Raw genomic sequence first — 20,991 nt, 5'->3', positions numbered from 1 at the left:
TATATTTTTTTGTTTTAATTCGCACTTAAAATTATACTTTAATTCGAGCAAAAATTCACCGAAGTAAAAATAAAAGCGAATTCGGCGTACAAAAATTGAGAGGAATCTCGAATAAAGAGAGTGGCAGGTCGTGGTGAAATTGTGTGCATGGAAATGTTCACTCCTTGCATTGAAGGGCCTAAAGACGCTTTTTGAACAGTCAGAGTGGGGATTATCTGCTTAAGCTACATTTTAGCTGCCATTTTATAGCACGAGATTCCTTCGCCCAATTTTTTGATGAAACCTTTTGTTGAAGTTAACATTGCGAGAATATAGTTTGTGTGTGTGTGATGTGATGTGGTGGTAACATTTTATATTCTGTTATTTATTTCCCTTAATTCAATTAATTTTAATAATTATTTTATGTCAATATAAAATTTAATTTTTGTTTGGAAAGTTTCGGATCTTTCTTCCATTTAGTAAAAGTAAGAAGCTCGTGTGCCTCCTATGGATAATGCATACATACGCTATTGAGTATGTATGCGTGTAGGTACGAAGGCACCGTCATACTATACCTTTGACCTGCAGTACGGCGGTGTATTTAATTTCGGCAGCCGGATTCTTAGCCACGCACGTGTATTCACCGGTGTGCGACGCCGACAACGACGGTATGCTCAACAACGACGAGTACTGATCGAGCATTGTGACATTGGCGCCCAACAGTTCGGGCAACGGCTCGCCATCTTTGAGCCAGATCAATTTGAGCGGCGCATCACCGCGCGACACACCGCAGACTGTGCGCGTGCGCATACCTTCGGCGAGGCCATCTTGAAACACGAACGGTTCTATTATGGGTGGGACTGTAATAACATACAAGAATATCGATTATGTAATTTAAAAAGTTCAATCATATTATTCGTTATCTAAAATAAGCATATATTCGTATTCGCCTAAACGCAGAGAGAGAGAGAGAGAGTGGAATTATACCAGCGTTGTATTGCGGCGGACCAACGTTGTCTAGTGCGAAGCGGAGTGATTGCTGTGTCAGGGCTTTCGTAGCACTTGAACGCGTTTAGCTGAAAATTTTTATAGTTACTTGAATTTATTTATATTTTATATATGTATGTTTACTATATACCATTAAAGGCATATCTACGAGCTACACTTTCTCTCAAAGTTGTTTGATTAAACCTTCGCAGTTTTGAATATTTTTGTATCTACAATACGTTAACACTACAAATTTGAAGCATTCCAGAGAGAAAATAAACTATTTTCTTTAAAAAATTCAAACGAATCAGAGTTATATATAATTAATGTTAAGAAAATTTGTTAAACCTCATCTTGGTGGACTATATATAAACATACTACAAACATAAACGATTTTTTGACTTCAAATGGGTTCAAAGCCACTTACATTCGTACTTTCTTTCAACATAAAATGCATTCTCCAATTTAAAGGTAAATAAACAGTAAATGATATATGTATCTATGTATACGAAACGGGCAAAATCAAAATTCATTCAAAAACACTACTTCAGTCTATGTATATATAAAATATTTATGTACATACATATAAACAAATTTGTTGTAGCTATATTTAAACTGTACAATTACAACAATCGTTGTAAAAATCAAAAATCAATTGCACAAAAATGTGATTTAACTCAACGTGGAAATAAATGAAATATATTTGTGTATGTAAGTATATGCTCAAAGCGCAACTATGGGCGCGCTTTGTGGAGGCTTCATCTCTTTACCATTGACCAGCAGCGCTTGAGAGTTCTCTACCTCGGCTGCTGAATTGCGCACGACGCACGAGTAGTTGCCGGTGTGATCGGAGCCCAGCGTTTCGATGACCAATATGCTGTTGTACTGGTCCACCTGCTTCACGGACATATGCTGCGTCGGATCGATCGGCCTGTTGTCCTTCCGCCAGGAGATGGTCAGTGGCAGGTCACCTTTCACCACCGAACAGGTGAGCGATGCCCGGTCGCCCATATTTAGCTGTAGAATCGATGTCTGGAAGGGGCTCAATTTAGGAGGAACTGTAGGAAGTTGGAAGTTTCAAGGGAGTTGGGCAGTGAGGACAGAAGAAGTGCAGAATTATAGTACATTAAAGCGGGTGTCTGTAAGTTCAAAGCGCTGCGTATTTAAATAAACATATATTATGTATTTATGCACATGTGTTATCAAACTCACCTTGCGAAGATTTGGATATAGTAAATATTAAAATATTTTTGAAATGTTTTTTTTCGTATCATATATCATTATATCGATTTCGCTCTCTGCAGCTGAAGTTGCCTGCTCGCTTGAATATCTTTGCTTAGAAAAATGTCCTAATAAATGACATATTTGAATGGATGATTTTTTTAAAACACCCCTGTAGACTAAGCTCTTTAATTATAAACCAGATTATTGCTTTATTTTAACTACAGACCATTAGCAGTATTATGACCACCACTCACAGTGCAGTATAGAACTGGGCATCGCAAGCGGGTCTGAGGTTGAACTCGCAGAAAACGGACCTGCTGGTGTTCACAGAAAACACAAAATTCTACTATTGAGATTTCCTTCTATAAATGAGACACAACTCTCTCTCTCAAGGACCGCACCAAGTACCTTGGTAAGACCAATTCTGCTCTACGGTGCAGTAGTATGGTGGACAGGCGTACGGAAATTCACCTACCGGAGCTAATGGAAGATTTCAGAGGTTTGCTGCGCTGTGCATAAGAGAGGATTTAAGAACAACTTCAATGGTAGCTCTTGAACTGGTATTAAAAATGCAACCTACAGACCTCTTCTCTGAAAACTGCGCAGCAAAATCGGCGGCACGACTACTGGCTGCAGTAGAATTTACATAAAGTACCTTCGGACATAGCTCGGTGGGTAATGGTGGTTGGGCAAACAGCGACTACATGACCCCACTTTTCAACTGGGAAAGAAGGTTCAAAGTAAACATAGAAAACGATGGCTGGCGTAAAGGTGTGTTAGCTAAGCGCAACACGCTAAACATCTGTACTGATGGCAAGGAGGCAGTAACCTCGTATCGAATATCGGTCCAGAAGTATCTTCGAAAGCAGGGTAGCAGTGGAAAGTGTTGCCAGAAATAAGCAACTTCAATTCTACTGGGTGCCAGGTCACAACGGCATCGAGGGCAATGAAATAGTGGACGAGATTGTCATTAATTGTGTAAGGCCAACATCCAAAAACGTGATCAACATTGGGAAATCCATAAATTGTCTGTACGACGATCTGGACAGAAGCTTGGTAAAGAAAATCAAAACTCGATGGAACGTGATACCAGGGAGTAAAACTGCAAAAGTCATGTGCAAAACAGAAGATCGGAAGTACACAGCATTTCTATTGACACTGGATAGAAGAGACTGTAGGAGCATGATGGGAATGCTAGCTGGTCATTATGCGGTGGCGACACACGCCCGCAAGATGGGGCTGACAGATCGAAAAACTGCAGGAAATGCCTAGAGCAGGGCACCAGGGAAGCAATAGAGCATCTTTTTTGCACTTTTCCCGCCTTGGCAAGACTACGCTGTCAGCATCTGGGGTCCCCTCAGTATGATACACTGCTGGAGGTATCTAAAGTAAGGCCGCAGAGCCTGTTAAAATTCGCGTCAAGCGCAGGCACCCTAAACGATGACTACTCCTCTTGGACTTAGCAAGTGAATTCCATCTGGCATCGCAAAGTATCAAAACTGGTCTATGGATGGCTTATTGGCCTCCCAGATTTACTTAACCTAACCTATTTTAACTATTTTTTTTAATATAACACACTTTAGAATTGAAAGATTTATGCGCACATTCTTTGCTTATCCTCCATTTCCTCTAATTAACCTGTTTGCGCTTATAAAATTGGGCAACTTTGCTTTGCTTTCTGTTGCTGTTAATAAGCTAACTGATTACGGCTAATTTTTTTGCAATTGAAAAGCTGCATTGTAGGTCAGCACGTTCAAATTAATTAGACGTTGTGTGAGCGAAAGAATTTTTTCCTGTGAGACTGAGTTCTGCGTTTGGAAGTAAAGTAAAAAGAGAGTAACTGATGCTCATTATAATTATTGAATGAAGCAACTTCAAGAGAGAACCGACAGCAATCGCTTGCCTTTATGCTGATGAGCAGTTTTAACAAAAATATTTTGTATGTTTTTCATATAAAAAGCTGCTGATTAAGGCCTCGCTAATTAGCCAAAATGGAGAAGGCCAAAAAATACACTGAATTTTCTGATAACCGATTCTGTATTAATTTTTTACAACGGAAACTTGTGTTAACTAATTCTTGTAAAGATTGAAGATGGAAAATAATATCTTTCATTTATTTCACTAATTTTAAAATAATAATTTTATTATTTTTAAATAATTTTCAGAAGCTGCTGAAATGAACAGTGTTGCCAAAGTTAATAGCTGGCACGCCATTAAATATGTCAACGCTAATTCACACACAAACACCAACACAGACACCTTACCGCAAACCCTTGCGGCCCAGCAGCATTTACAGTAATACCTGCATACATGTACTATATATACATATGTATGTATGTAAGAATGTGCCAGGCATGTGGTGTACCAATGGAGTGATGTGTTATGAATGCGAGGAACACTTGTGGAGTGGCGGCAAAGTAAATATGCAAACCTCAAAAACCAAAAGGCTAATGAGGTACAAATTCTCAGTCATATTCATTTACTTTCATGCAGGCACTTGTCTGTAGATATGTACGACCAAATGAGCCAGACTCTTTGCGGCAGCGAGTCCCTAAAGTGCCAACAGCAGCAACAACACACATACAATTGTGGCAATGTGCACACTTATTTAAATTAAACGTTAAAAATGGGGATCCGCACCACCACAGATTAATGCCTACACACATACATACATACATACGCCTCGTATAAACGCGAGCACATATATGGCTTATTTTCGCTCGTGTTTATGAAAGTACACAAAAGATGCCACAAGGGCCTAATTTGTCCAGGATACCAAAAAAGTGTGTAGTGGGTCGTCGCAGGCGGGGAAAATGTATACATCATATCGCTGCAAGTACGTGGAAATCCGAAATAGCACGCCATTGAAAGGCGCAAAATGTCTCAGCGGAGTCGCCAACGAACAAGTGAAAGCACAGCTCTGAAAGTCTGCTAACTTGTACAAGGAAGAACACCCCTAGAAAATAACAGTGGTTCAGAAATGCATTTTTCTTCTATTCCAAATCGGTGAAAACTTCATCAGTTTCTCAGCAGAAGTTACGAAAGTCATTAGTCGATTGCACGAAAGAACAGAAATGAGAACTAGTTGCATCCATATATACTTCGGTCCACTCCAAGGGAATCTTTTTGAGTACCATGATTCTTGCAACTGCACAAACATAGCTGGGTATACACGTAAGTATTATATATAACTTTCGATAAGGCGCCCACTTGACTTCGGCGTACATGAATGTGTAATGTATTCTCACATACGATTATGTATCCATATGAATGAGCACACCCCAACTTAAGCCCAGGCGCCCACGCTCTAACTCTCACTCATTTATGCCTTAACACAAAGAACAGTTGATTAAGACGGAAGAGAAACGCGGTATTTGCGAGGCGGCGAAATGCAATTTGGTTTGTGAAGAAACCGAAAAATTGCGCAGCATTTCCGGCCGTTGAAAACTGCTGAGTGACAAATGCTCATTTGAGATTTTGCTGACGTTGGCTGTGGCAGGTGAAAATCAAATTATTTAAACGTCCTTCTTCTACAAACAATTGCAATCAGATTGCTAACCAAAGATATCGCTTTCATGTGATTACCAAAGCCGCCCAACTGCCAACCTATATTGGGTTATACAGGGTTTGTTCGGAAAATAATAGGATTGATTTTCTAACGCCGCGACTGTACTTCGGAGTGCGCGCGCACCGACTGGATTCGGGCGGCTGGTCAGTTGTTTCCGAGCACTGGAGAGTCAGGACAAGCATTTTCGCGCGACGTGTTTTTGTGAGTGCTGCAAGCAGAAAATGCAGCGTTCGATAGAGCAGAGGTGCGCGATTAAATTCTATGTGAAATTCGGTAAATCTGCGACAGAGACGTTTGATATGATCAAGCAGGCTTGCCCAGATGTTGCTTTAACAATAAGTTGTGTGTTTCGGTGGAACCGTTTTGGAGGGCCGGGAATAAGTCGGAGATGAAGACCGAAAGAATGCATCCACCATGAATTTGTTCCTCCTGCCCAAACCGTCAATGCCAAGTTTTACGTAGAAGCCCTCAAGAAACCCAAACGAAGGCTCAATCGGGTCCGACAGGACATTGCAGTCGATTGAAAGTTGCACCACGACAACGCCCCGGTTCACCGCCTTTCTTGTGAACAGATACCTAACCAAGGCGGCATCCCAAGGCTTCCGCAGCCGCCCTACAGCTCAAATGTGGCCTCCCGGACTTTTTCTGGTTCCTTGCCTGAAAAGGCCAATGAATGGCAAGTATTTTGAGACGACAGAGGAGATTCAAGCAGCATGAAGATCGGCTCTTAAGGCTATTCCGGAGAATGCCTTCCGTGACGCTTTTAATGTTTGGAAATCGCGCTGCCAGCGCTCTTTGAACAATTGCTGAACAATCTAGTAGCTGACAAGAAACCTACCCTCCAAATATGCAGTAAACCAACTTCAGCTGAAACGAAACCTGTGCTCATCTTCGGAAGCACACACATATTCTTCATATTCGAAAGTACGCTGGGGGCTATAATATATGTATATTAAATTTCTCTGACTTCTGCTTATTTTTTTGGAACTTTTTAAAGCCCAGAACTAGACAATGAATCCGCTAACATTGTCGCGGCAAACGAGTATCCGCGTTCGCTGAAAGCGTCAAATTTTTCAACAAACACCCAGAATAGCTTTAATGGTGGACATATACATTAGTTATAGTAGTATATACTAATTAAAATATAAAAGTTGTTAAAACTGAGTGGCCGCCAGTGTGGTTGTAGTACGTCGTGCATAAGGAAGTACAAAACAGTAAAGCCTGCAGCAATGCAGCGCGCATATTTAAAACTTTACTAATAAAACTAAAAGCGATTCCAATTATTACTTATTTCAATGCCAAAAAGTTTTTCAACTCTGAAACAATGAACATTTTGCAACAGAACAAGTTCTCTGCTTGTTTCGAAGCAAATAAAAGAGACTTTGTCGTCGAGCTCAGCCTCAATATCCGCCTTGCTCATCTCCTTGTTGTCGTTAAGCCGTGCAGTTGCTGTCTCATAAGCAACCGCAGCGAAGTTTGCAAGAGTTCCCATTTCGAAGTGATGAACTGCGACTCTTTTGGGCAGCCACTCAATAACAACACAGGCGTTCTGCACAAGCGACCGTAAGTTTCGTGCTGATAAGTGCCTATCTCTTCCCGCTCATTGCCGAAATTAAAGCAATAATAAAGTTAAGCAATAATGCGGACAAGCAAAATATGCGCTTGTGATAATAAAAGTTGGCTTAATAATAGTCTGCGTCCGAATTGAAATTGCTTCCGCGCACTCTGTTGTCGCAATTACAAATCTAATTATTATTATTGCGCCTACAAAATTGGAATGTGCTACGCATTTTAGCTGTAACGGTTAAAATGTCCGATGGCCATACTTGTATCTTGCTTATTAGCCTCACACTTGTATCATATATGCTTTGATTTGCCCTTCAGTAACTAATTCACTAACTAGTTCAATGCGTTATTTTAAATTCTCAAATATTTCACTGCGAAATGTTTAAGTGTCGCCCATACAGGAGGCATAATGAAAAGCTGTATTTAATTTTATCGAAGCCTCCCCCTTGCAATGGCTAATTTCCATATGAATGAGCTTGTTCTGCTCTTATCATTGTCTCCATGTTGTTGCTACTTGTATTTTTGTTGTATTAATTGAGGCGATATTCATGCTCGCCATTCACCCCTTTATTCGCACACTTAGCTCAGTTTCGCTTGAAGTATACTGACCTATGACTGTGACTTCGCCACTGCGCCGCGCACTGTGGCCCTGCTTGTTGCGCGCCCAGCATGTGTACACGCCCGAATCCGTGTTCTTCTGCACCGGTGTGATGGTCAGCGAGCCGTCCGGCTGCACGCGTTGCCGGATATCATCTGGTAGTTCGCGGCCGTTGCGCTCCCAATGTATCTCTTCGATGGGGTAGCCAGCCACGGGACACTTCAAGTTTAGGGTTTCACCCGACACGGCGGTAACTTTCGGTATGAGGCGGATGTAGGGTAGACCTGTGAAAGGAAGAAGAGAAAAGTGAAAAATTAGGTTTATTGTTGTCATTCAAATAACGGTTGATTTAAGTTCGCTCGCAAGCTTTTGAAAGTTAAATGACAATGTAGAATTTATATGGATTGAATTTTTAAGGCGAGTTAGTGAGTAAAGATAGCAGAAAATAGGCTTGAAAGTGATGCCCACACTTTGGCGGTAAGCTGGCAGGAATATTATCAAAATTGCAAGCATATAAAAACTGCCGTATAGGGAACGTTTACGTAATTCGTCGCTTGGTAAACAAACAAATTGCACTCACACCAATCGCACACTCGTCTGAAGCTCCACATGTCCAGGAGATATCAGCGTGTGTATGTACAGTTTCCCCTACCCTCTGGGCATACGAGTACACGTTCGGCCACAGAAAAGGAACAGGCAGCATGTTTTGGCTTTATCTATATGGGTCACTGCAGCGTCAGCAGATTCCTGTGCTGCAGCTGCGGTTCGCAATGTTTTTTTCTCGTAGCCCTTTCAATTCTACGTTGAGTATGTTTATTATTTGTTGCATTTCTTAACAAAAAGCTAACAAAAAAAGGAACAGAAACAGAAACAGAAAAATAGAGTGCTGTGGATGTTGAGTGTAAAAAAGTGTGGCATTTGCATTTTTGAAAGGCGCACTTGTTTCCAGTTGAAAATTTATAAAATTTATGACAAACTTTATGGCGTATGAATTTTTTATTTGCTGAAAGCTACCGCCAAACATTGTCACTGAAAATATTAATGCCTCCGCAAATGTACGGCATGCTGCTGCATAGCTGAGTTCCGACATACCAGCGATGTAATAAAAATAAATGTTATTCAAGCTGCTCTCAGCAATTAAAGCCGCTTCATGCTCAAAAATTGTTGAAAATGGTTTTCAGAAGTGATTTTTAGTGTTTGGCATTTGTTTTTGGTAAGAAAACGTGCATTTCTTAGAAAAGCTTTCAGTCTCTTCGGGAATTTGAATGTTTTAGAAGTAAAACATGAAAAAGAAAATTTGATTTTAGGCAATTTTATATCTGTAAATGTTAAATTTAGCAGGTTTTATATGTATTTATTTATGAAATTGCATTTTACGTTTGGAATATACTTTCCATCAAATTTTCACAGAGTCCTCAACTCTCCAACGCTCTTTTCAATTACTACCAGACGCGAAGTAAGTTTACTATCTATTTCTAAAACTAGTAATAAATACACACAGCAAATATCTGACGCAATTTCTTCACTTCTCCTTCTTCATTACAAAAATTCGGAAAATGAGGCCTGAATTATATATCTAATTATTTTTGATATACAACAATAATATTAGCGAAAGAAGGAGTGCTAAAATTCCACACATACTACTATGAGTAAGAAATAGTAAGACTCTGTTCATAATTAAAAAATTCTTAAATCTATGTCGTCCCCTCAAAGCAGTTCTCCATGGTCCCAATACACTTGTGCCAAAGGTTTTATGAAACCTCGAAACAGTTCTAAAGTCAATTTCCGGAATAGCCTTCAATGCGCGTAATCAAGATGGTTTCCAGAAGTCAGAAGTCACACTGTGCTAACTTAGGCGAATACGATGGTTGCGGCACGATAATGGTTGAAAATTTTGGCGAAAAACTCACGAAGAAGCAACATTAAATGCGACCACGGTGCTATCGTGGTGCACAAGCCAAGAATTGTCAGTCCATAATTCCGACCTCGCTTTACGAAAAGCTTCGTGCAAAGGACTCAAAACACTCAAATAGTGTTCCTTTTTGACAATTTGGCCAGTCCGAAGAAATTCTGACTGCACCACACCTCCGTAAACGAAAAAACTGTCAGCATAATCTTGATTTTTGACCTTGCTTTGACACAATATTCGCCCGATTTATCATCTATCATAAGCATAGATCCAAGACTCATCGCCAGTAATAATGCATTTCATGACATTCTAGTAGTCGGAAAGCATTGTTTCACAGACGTGCAGGCGACGCTGTTTTCCGAAAAAATATGGTAATTTTGGAACCAATCGTGTTTTCACTTTTCTTAGGCCCAAATAATCTTTCAAAATGGTTTTCACCGATACTTTCGATATTCCAACCATGAAAGTAAGATCTCTGACTATTAATCGTAGATTCTCAAGCACCAATACACGTATTTTATTGACGTGTTGTTCGTCAGTAGATGTTGATATCAGTCCTAGATGTGGTTCGCCGTCAACGCTTTCTCTTTGAATAATTTGTACCAAACAAAAGCACTTGCTCGCGACAAACCCATATCATCGAAGGTCTTATCCAACATACTGAACGTTTTGGCACCAGCTTTTTGTTTCCGCACACAAAATTTAATAGAACTTCTTTGTGAAATAATTATTTCATAAAGACAAGCGTGAACTAAACACTAATCATTACTTTGATTTGGATTTGCCACAGATGTCGCTGACAATCATACCAACCTAGAAGAAAAATAGTCCATCAAATTTCGCGCAAAATTTGAATTAAAATGTCTTACTATTTTTTGCCCACAGTAGTATATGTATGTATGTACATATACATATGTGGCTCTGTGTCTTTTTGCAATTATTTTGGCGCATCGAGAGTGCGGCTTTCCATGAACATCAATAAATCTCTGCGAGGCTTATTTTTCGAATGCATATTTATCATGTAAATACCAGTACACATACATACATAAGGTATGCATGCGAATAGCGTGCCGTTCCATTCGGCAGAATCGCAATGAAATTTTAGCTGACCGTTTGAAAAGTGCGCCGCGGGTGCAAAATGCGGGTGAAATATTCAAAAAAAAAAGGAAAGTTGGAAATGAATTTGTCCATACTGAATGACGGCGTCGGGCAGCTGAAATGTTGGAGGCAAATAAACGGGAATTTCGCAATTTTCCTGTGAATGACCTGCAGAAATATGGACAATGAACACACACAAACATATGGTTTGTGGACACATAAGCCAATGGCCGAAACGTAGAGTGCCTTTGTGCTTCAACCGGATGGCAACATTTTCATAAAGTCACGGCGCCTGAAAAGCTTTTTAAAATAACATCGGCCTTCAGTGGCTCATTCGAAAATATTAAGAAAGTAATTAATTTTTATAACTTTGCTTGTTTATTATTCCGTTTATTATATGTACTTACCATAAATATTTAAACGTGCCGCATGCTGCACCTTCCCCGCACGGTTCTCCGCGATGCAGGAGTATTCGCCGCCATCTTCCACCATGACATGGCTAATGTTGACGTGACTAATTACATCGCCGTGGACAGTGATGTATTGCCCAATCATAAATCTGTGTGGCAGCGCATGAAAGTGGGCGTGTAAAAGAAGAATATAATTTAGTGTCAGTGAGTGAATGAGCCTCATACTTCAATACAAGAGTAAAAGCAAGCGCGTACATACATATGTATATAATGTAAAATGAGCTTTTTCAATGTAAAATGAAAAGATGCGCCGCTCTGACAGCTAATAAAATTATTTAAACACAATCAAGCGCATATTTCAATATAGAATATAAATTCAAGTCATCATTTTATCATTCTTGTCTAAGGTTGCTCAAATTTTGTCCATTTCTGCGGAGTACATGCGTTAGTATGATTGAAAATACTGCGGAGAAAATATTGGATCTGCATCTACAAGTAAAGAGTCCTTCATGTTCAAATGGATTACGGCCTAAGAGTTCTACACGATTGTATGCTTGCCAATAAATGTGAAAATATTAATTTTAAAGCTATAAACTCGAGCTCATAACTAAGCAATTTGCCGTCGGCAGCTCAATATATCCTTGCCTGCGGCGCTCTCAAGTTTCAGGAATTAACAGTATTTTTGAAGCAGCGCTTGATGAGAAATATTTATACACACATTTATTAGTTTAAGTTTAAATTTACGAAGTCTTCTCGTAAGCGGTTCATAAGCGACGATTAAAATGGAAATCAATCAATTTTAATTACCTAAACTGAATTGCTGTTATTGCTGGATTTTATGGCAATTCATTATGACATCGTTATGCGTTATGTATGTGTGCACAAAGTGTACTTGTAATACTTAAAGATATGAAGTTATGACCTTTGCCTCTGCCAACATTGCTACTTGTGAATAATCAGATTCTCTCGCAAGGCACACATAACTGTGAACATCCCAGCACCCAGTCAGACTTGTGTGCAAGTGTCACATAATTACATTTGCCGAGGCAAACGCTGCAGGACACTGCAAAAACGGAATTTTAATAAGTGCGTGTGTCCTAATATCCAAGAGTACATACTTTGAAGACTCGCTTCAAGAAGCTGAGCGACTGCCAAGCTAATCCAGTAGCTGGTTGACGCTGAGTTATCAATAAAACCCAACCGATGTCAAATTAAAGGTGAAAGGCGCTTGGGCTCCATATAACATAACAGCCGCCTTTCGACTCATGTTTTTTCTGAAGTCGGCAACATTCCTTATTCACCTCGTCAATTCCTTCTGTGCTTGTGTTCGCAATGTTAAACCAGTTCTTGGTGTAATTACCCGTCGTCATTTGTTGTTTCTTTGATTCTCGTGCTGTACCGTTTATTTACTTGACTAACTAATACTTGTTGTGAACGTTATGCTTTACTAATTGGCAATTAATTATATTGCAAAGGAACGATCCCAACTTTGCCAATCGCAGCGGCCAGCGCCGTGCTGCATCAGGCATTGACGAAGTTTGCGAATCTAACGATGCGCGTGTATTGGCGTCAATACGTGAGTACATCCCTTAGGGGTCGGCAATTCCTAGTGGGTGTGTGCGAAAGCAGAAAAATGCACGATTGCGAAGAATGTTGTGTATTTGTGATTTAATTAGCGGAAATTTCATTGCAACAAGTTCTTCAACAAATTACACAGTTGTTTGGGTCGGTTGGGTTGATTGAGTGGGAATAATGAAGGCCGCAGCTGCGCGAGGTTGCTGTATTTGTATGCTTAGCTGCTGTTTTCTGCACAAATCATTAATTACGGCAACATGGCGACGCAAACAATATTTATTGGTCACAGTTATGAAATTTGCTCGCCTTTAATTACGAGTTGATGTCTGCACCCTTTTGGGATTGCTTTTAGAATGACACTGAAAGCCTTTTTAATATTTCACTTGCAATGGAATTATACTAGTAAAGGAGCAGAGTAAAAACGAAAAGAAAGTAGAAGTTATGAGTTGATATAACAAAAAGAAAGAATTTCAATAGAAATCCGATTCCGAAGAACAGAGCAGGTCAATAGAAAAGTCCCCGGTCTGACTTAAAAATCAGTATGATTTCCAGACACTGTCAAGGGAAAATCAACTAACAATTGCTTAGTTTGGACGTAATGAAATGAGCACCGAAGACGTGGAACCCAGTGCACGTTCCCACGACAGTCTGGTCTTAGTAACCGGAATCGGAACCCGAATTTTTATCCGGCCAAAAACTGTCAACTCAGCTCTATGCTTCGAAACTACTTGAGGAATGTTTGAAGAACGAAATTACCAAAAACCGACCGCATTTGAAGAAGAAGAAACCACTGTTTCACTAAAATAATGCACCGAGTAATAAATCGATGGCATAATTGCGTCAATTGGGCTCTGATTTGCTTCCACATTCACCGAATTCTTCAGATCTGGTCCTCAGCTCTTATTTCCTGCTCTCAAAGCTCTAATGAACACTCACTGGGAATAAAGTTTCGTCGAATGAAGAGGTGATCGCCGAAACTGAGGCGTTTTTGGGAGAAGAGGACAAATCGTACTACAAAATTTGTACCGGAATAAAAATAGAGAGAGGGATGTTTAGATAAAATCCCTAACGAAACAATAACTTTGCCTCTCAATGAAGTTAGGTGTAACTGTAGTTGAAAAGGTTCACTAACCGACTTATTGAAAGCGAAGCCACCTGGTCCACGGCCCAATAAACAGTTATGCACAAGAGAATCCACACGGCCAAAAAAGATTGAGATTTGCTAAAGTTTCTGGAGAAAATTAGTAGGGAGTACAATTTTATTGGGCAACCGAAAGCAATGAATCGTTTAACGGCAACAAAAAAGCGAACGAAGCAATCTTGGAAGACATTATCGACGCAGCGATTGACAGCCAGCAGAGTCAATCGGCGTTCAACGGCGTGCAAGGAAAGCAGAAAAATACACAAAACTCGAAGCAAAAAAACAATCAATTGCCTTGCCATGAACGTGGTAAGGCGATGAACAAAACCTGAAGAATACCAACCGCTATGTATACATATATTCACCGTTTTATTTTCTTTACTTGTCAAACTTGCAACGTAGGTACTTGTTTGCCCCAACAGGCAGAGAGGAGTGTGCAACAGCGAGCATGGAAGGCAATGTAATGAGTCCGAAAGTTGCTTGTTGGCAGTTCGCTTCTGGCTCGAGTTTTGGCTGATTTCGTGCGTGAAGTCTCCCAACTGGTTAGTTGATTGTTTGCTTTCGGCATTGCGTTGGCGTTAAAGCGGAAACGGAAGTTAAAACTTCAATGTACACACATTCACCTACCCACATACTATAACTATAAGCAGTGAGCAGTAAAGAGGAGCAAAACGTCAGCAAAAATGTCCAACCAACTGCAGACGAGAGTAACCAAGAGCCAAGAGAGGCAATGTACATATGTATAAGCGATGTGTACCTGTTTTAAGCGGAAGAATATGCTGCGTCTCATGCCACCGCGGACCGCCTTGCGTGTCTAAACAAAGAAAGTTGGCAACTTTTTCGACTTGCTGTTGCTGGTACCACAGATGTTACACACCCCGTGCGGTCCCGGAGGACAGTTTGAAGCGCTTTAAATGTCGTGTCGCTGCCAACTCTGCCACACTGGAGCAATGCATGCCCGTATATGCATGTATGTGCGCTTGTATTTACATTACAACATCATTTCCCCTGTTCTTTTAGCAGTTTACCAGCATCGTCGCTCGAATGTCGGTGTGTGGGTGGACTATTTTGCGATTTGTGTTGACGGCGGTTGATAAAAACTGCAGTGATATCCTCACACGACATGACAAAACAATAACAAATAACAACAAAGTCCGGCTTCATGAGAAACATCTAAACTAAAACAAACACAGGCTGCTAGTAAGGAATTTGTGTCGCATTTTTGCATTATTTTTAAAGATTTGGAAGTATAAATCATTTTTTGAAGAATAAACCATCCTACACATACTCTCACTGCCACGAAGTTTGCAACACTTAAACTGTGTAAACTGACGTCTAGCAATACCAAAAGCTCCGTCAGGATAGGGAAACACCTTTCCGAGCCGTTCGATACCAAATGAGCTCTCAGACAAGGCGACTTCGACTTCTTCAATCTACTCCTGGATAAAATACTTCGAACTGCAGAGCTGAATCAAGAAGGCACAATCTTTTATAGGTGTACGGCTGCTGGCGTTCGACGACGATATTGATATCATTGGTCTCTACACCCTCGTCGTCAGTTCTGCTTTCTTTAGACTGGATAAGGAAGCGAAGCAAATGGGTCTGGTAGTGAGCGAGCGCAAGACGAAATATCTCCTGTTATCAAACGAACAGACATCGCACTCGCGACTTGGCTCCACGTCACTGTTGACAGTCATAACTTCGAAGTCGTTGATAATTTCGTCTACCTTGGAACCAGTATTAACACCAACAACAATGTCAGTCTCGAAATTCAACCCAGAACTCTTGCCAACAGGTGCTAGTTCGGACTGAGTACGCAATTGAGAGGTAAATTCCTCTCTCGGCAAACAACGACCAAACCCTATAAGGCACTCATTATTCCCGTACTGCTATATGGTGCGGAGGTATGGACGATGGCAACATCTGATGAGTCGACGTTACGGGTTATCGAGAGAAAGGTTCAGCGAAAGACTTATGGTCTTTTACGGTAGTTCAGCGAATTAGATTAGATTAGATTTATTTATGAGGAATGCACCGCGACCTTTGGTCTATTGTGCCCTCTCCTAAATCACATGGACTCACTTAGCCCCAGCACATCGATGAATTCCAATAGTCTACCGGGTGCTAATGAGTCGATGCAATCCCTGTCCGGAAACATGGATCCGAGGGCCTTAATCCTGCGTCTGCAGACTGCTGTGCAGTCGATCAGCAGGTGAATTAAGTGACAGCAGCTACACGGGCTAGGTCATGTCGTCCGAATGGATGAAAACACTCCAGTTCAGAGAGAATCCGACGCAGTACCCGTCGGGAGAAGCAGAGGAAGATGAAGACCTCTACTCCGATAATAATACCAGATGGAGAAGGCCCTGGCTAAACTTGGAATTTACACTTGGCGCCAAACAGCGAAAAGGAAAAACGACTGGCGCGCTGATGTGAACTCGGCTATAACCGCATAAGCGGTGTCTACGCCAATTAAGAAAATAATTACGGCTTCAATGCAACCGAAGTTAATGGGTTTTCTTAAAGTATTACTCAAATCTGAAATTCGTGGATAATTCATCACCTCAAAATAATATAGCAGAAGCCTAAGCTCCAATGTAACTCCACTTCAAGCGGTGTACTCTTAATCCATTTCATGCATATTTAATATTCGCATCATTATGCAATCGCAGACATCGATCTGAATGCGAGTTTTATATTCAATAAGGACTCCACTTGTAAGGAACGAAGATAAACTTTCACTTCGCTAAACACCGGTGCGAGTTTCCAAAGTATTTGTGCTAATAATCGCAACACTCCATCCAACTTTTTCCTGGCACTCGGAGAGCTTGAACAAAGCCTTTACAATTTGCTGCACGTCACAGAGGTACTGTTTCCGAAGAGAAGAGGCCTAATCCCATTTTAAATAGCAGACATTTTACAAAACACTGTCGAGCCACACACTCGCACGTTTGATGCAACTATTTCTACTGCTCAACTAGCTACATGAGAATATATCCACACATGCAACGACATGCATTCGTAATCCGAATGCGCTCCAATGTATACACCCACAACCATATTTATACACACGCACACTCACATATACATATGTGCTTCATGTCTCGTATTACTGTCAGATGTATCGTGTCAAGGCAGCAAACGAATATGCTTGTTGTTGTAAGAACATTGCTGTGGATCTCGGTGCAGGGGGCTCTCACGGTTTTATGTGCATACATATGTATATATGTATATGTGCGAGTATGTGAGTGTGGCACAAGTTTGGTTTGGGTAATATTTGAATGTGTTTAAGCATGGCATTGTTATGCGGCGTGTGGTGCTCAGCATGGGTAATTTGTGCTTTTCAACTAAGAACACTAAGAACAGCAGCAGCTACAGGACTCCGACTTTAATCGCACACAAATGACACGCACACATACCCACGACTATTTTCATACAATATACATACATATATTATGTATGCATATTTGTAAAGGAACTTGCATGGGGAATAGATAACATTACTATAGTTGCAAACTCTGTGACAGAGAGAGAGAGAGAGAACGAAGATATGTAAGAGAGGAAGTTTTAGCATGCAAATTTCTTTCACAACAAAAAGACACGTGACACAAGCCAGCAACAACTTATGTTTTGCGCACAACTTTCTGCCGTAAAAACAGACAGACATTTTCAGCTGGCTGCGCTGCAGCATATTCATCACTCCGCCACTTAAACACCCACATTACTTAGTTTTTTGGCACTTTTTGACACTTGTCCGAACTTGCTCCTCGTTGTGCATGCATACTTTTCGGCAACTTTTTCGCTACGAGCAGCTGCATGCAACAAGTGGCAGGAATTCCACTAGCGCAAAAACGAAAGAAGCCCTGCTTCTCGCCCGCTCCTGCCAGCGCATTGTTTTTTGAGCAAATACTGTGTGGATTATGTGTGGAGTGCTCGGCGTGGCGTATGAGTTACGTGGAAGGCTGCAAGGGCCAAGTGGTCTTGTGGCGCTTGTTGCGCTTAGAAATTTATGTAAATGCTGGAATAATTCGTTTTTGTTTACAAGAATTTGCGCTGCTGCTGATATGGCATATCATTAAAGGCCGGCTCGGCAGAACTCAAGCTTCGTGTGTGTGTCTTCTACGTGCGCTCTACTTTTGACAATCGATTGCGATGGACAAAGACTAAGAGGATTATGAAATAAAATATTCATGCGTTTAGATAAAATGATCCACTCACTTCTGATCCCTTGCCAAAGCCGTTTAAGCATTCAAATTAATGCGTAATCACGAATAAAATTGTCCGAATGTCAATTGAATTGTGGAATTTCATATTTTGACAATGAAATGGCGCTTGAGATTTATTCTAATTTTGATGAAATTGCACATTATTATTTAAATATTTAACTTGTACATACTTAAAGCTTTATCACATCTATTCGAGTCCTTTACTCGAACTGAAATTGCTAAAGTCCAAAGGGTGCTCGAAATCACCGATTCTACAACTTTAGCTTTGTGTGAGGAGCATGTAAGTGTTTTCTAAAATATAATGGAAAAACTTTTCTGCAATTAAATTTCAGATGCGGCAGAGGTAAAATGAATGTAAAGATCAAAATAAGAGTTGCCAGCATAAAATGTATGAACGAGTTGGTGGCGTAAAAGGACATGTTATACTGTCCAATCTCTCTTCTCCCCATACTTACATACATAATTGCGCTGCTGTTATGCTAATAACGGTTAAGTGTACAAACACATAAAACTGAATGTCTAAAATGTTATGCCCAAACATATATTTTATACACACGTTCATACATACATACTGATAAGTTTTGTTTCTAAGTGTACTAATATTTAATTGCCACCATCACATACGAGCTGCTTGTGCCCGAAACCAGGACCTCAACAAATTCAATGTATGTATGTGTGTGTATAAGCTATGGCAACAATAACTGTAATGTGATTAGTCTGCTTTAGAGCGCACTCATGAGAACATGCAGCGAACGTGATACGAACGACCCCAAAGCTGGTTTCGAAATTTACAATTGTTTCGTTCAAGCCATGTTTGACAGGAAATTATATGCTTTTGCAGGCCATCCATTGGCTCCTACGCTCATAATATTTTATGTTAATTTTGTGAAATTTTTTATAGCGATCTTGAATAATATTGCGTAGGCGAAAAAGTATTTTCGTATTTCGTTAATAGATGTCGTTGTAGTCGTATATATCCAGCACTATCGATCACATTGTGTCATACCATATAGTGTTGAATTAAAGGAAACGATGCTGTACCAGTTCGTGTAGCACAACAATGGTTCGCTCGCTTCCGTTCTGGAAATTTGGATGTGAAAGATGCACCTCGCTCTGGTCGACCTATCGCTTAAAAAGTATATGAAATTACGGAAAAGATTGACCTCGACCGTCACATAAACAGCCATGACATTGCTAAGAAACGTAACATTCATCATAAAATGGTTTTGACCCATTTTAAAAATGCTAGCTACAAAAAGAAGCTCGATGTATGGGTACCACATGAATTGTCTGTGAAAAATTTAAAGGACCGAATTAACATTTGCGATTCTTTGCTGTATTGAAATGACGAAAAGTGGATCAAATACGACAATAATGTGCGAACTGATCAATAGAAAGAGCTTCGTCTTCCATCAGGAAAACATTATCGTTGTTAAAAACTGGGAGAGCTTGGCTGGGAATCCACCATATAGCCCTGACCTTGTTTGGAGTAAAGTTGGCTTTACGATGTCCCAGTTTTCGCCGAGAAACCAGAAAAGTTTCACACTGATGGAGTAATGTCTCTTGCGGAAAAATGGCAAAAAGTGGTCCACCAAAATGGTACATACCTGGTTCATTAAAGTTCTTTATAAATATAAAAAAAAAATTAGTTGAAATTTGATTAGAAATTCGAAAAGACTTTTTCGACTACCCTATATTGGGTATTATATTCGTATTTGTATTTAGACTAAATTTCGGAGTGTTTAAAGTTTATAATTTCATTAATTTTCAGTTTTTTACGATTTCTATTAGTAATTTTATAATGATAACTTCGTTATTTCCTCAACTGTCGATATGAAATTTAGCAAATTTTGCCGCCGAGGTCTCAAGGAATCTCAATATTGCAGATCACATTGCAAATTCCTTATCTCAGTACAAAAACGAGTAACAAAATTTGATAACTTGCCATAGAGACAAAGATTTCTAGCTTTCGGTATAACGTTTGGACGCAAAAGTCGCTGACGTGAAGCCATGTACTCCGCAACTGCAGCGCTCTAATAAAAAAGCTTTCACTCCTCGAACTATAGTCAACTCTTGAGCGACGTAAGGTCGGGTTGCCCATATTAAAACATTCCTCACTGTCTCATTTATATTGCACATCTTTCAGCACTCTTAAATTCATTTGAGAACATGTTGACAACTGGTCATATGGCTGCTGGCACTCACGTTTGGTTGATTGATTGTCGCCGCCAGGTATTCAACGGCGCTCAGCAACTAATCCATACACATATAGGGTCATACACACTTCGAAATGTTGTGGTTGGCTGACGACACCTAGGTAGGTCACCTGAATATGAAATGACCTTTTTGAAAGTCTCGCAGGTTTGTTTGCACAAATAACGCAGTTTATAGAGCAACAGTTTGACGATTTCTGCGCCAGGCTTCACTATGCTTACACGTAAACATATTTACATTCCACTGAGGGTATACACATCTCTTGCTGTCATGCATATGTGTGTGTCTTTCCGATTTGTGCACACAAATTAATGTGTCAGCTGAGATTTGACCCAAAAAAATATTGGAACAGATGAGGCTCTTTCAAAAGATACCATGAAAGAAACATGTGAAACATGTAATTTTGAAATCTTAAAAACATTTGAACAATTTTTTAAAACCTTAGTCACTTTGCTAATTTATTTTCACCTCTTTTTGCTTTATGATTTCTGTTTGT

General features: G+C 40.1%; 1 protein-coding gene across 6 annotated transcripts in view; it reads right to left on the bottom strand.

Annotated features, from left to right (window-relative positions):
- LOC126763484 (cell adhesion molecule Dscam2) overlaps window positions 1-20,991 on the bottom strand; it is a 123,709-nt gene that overhangs the window by 24,361 nt on the left and 78,357 nt on the right. For 4 of the 6 annotated variants that reach the window (XM_050481024.1, XM_050481025.1, XM_050481023.1 and 1 more), the window contains exons 8-10: window positions 11,337-11,488; window positions 7,934-8,206; window positions 1,737-2,024 (exon numbers count right to left, since the gene is read on the bottom strand). In XM_050481024.1, the coding sequence (XP_050336981.1) occupies window positions 1,737-2,024; window positions 7,934-8,206; window positions 11,337-11,488 (713 nt within the window). Of the gene's footprint in view, window positions 1-554; window positions 840-1,736; window positions 2,025-7,933; window positions 8,207-11,336; window positions 11,489-20,991 lie in introns of all 6 variants that reach the window. The other 2 variants (XM_050481027.1, XM_050481028.1) reach the window with 1 other exon arrangement.

This window comes from Bactrocera neohumeralis, chromosome 6, assembly GCF_024586455.1.
Source record: "Bactrocera neohumeralis isolate Rockhampton chromosome 6, APGP_CSIRO_Bneo_wtdbg2-racon-allhic-juicebox.fasta_v2, whole genome shotgun sequence".
Classification (NCBI taxonomy): domain Eukaryota; kingdom Metazoa; phylum Arthropoda; class Insecta; order Diptera; family Tephritidae; genus Bactrocera; species Bactrocera neohumeralis.
Note: the sequence above shows the minus strand (reverse complement) of the source record. Positions and strands in the feature narration are given on the sequence as shown.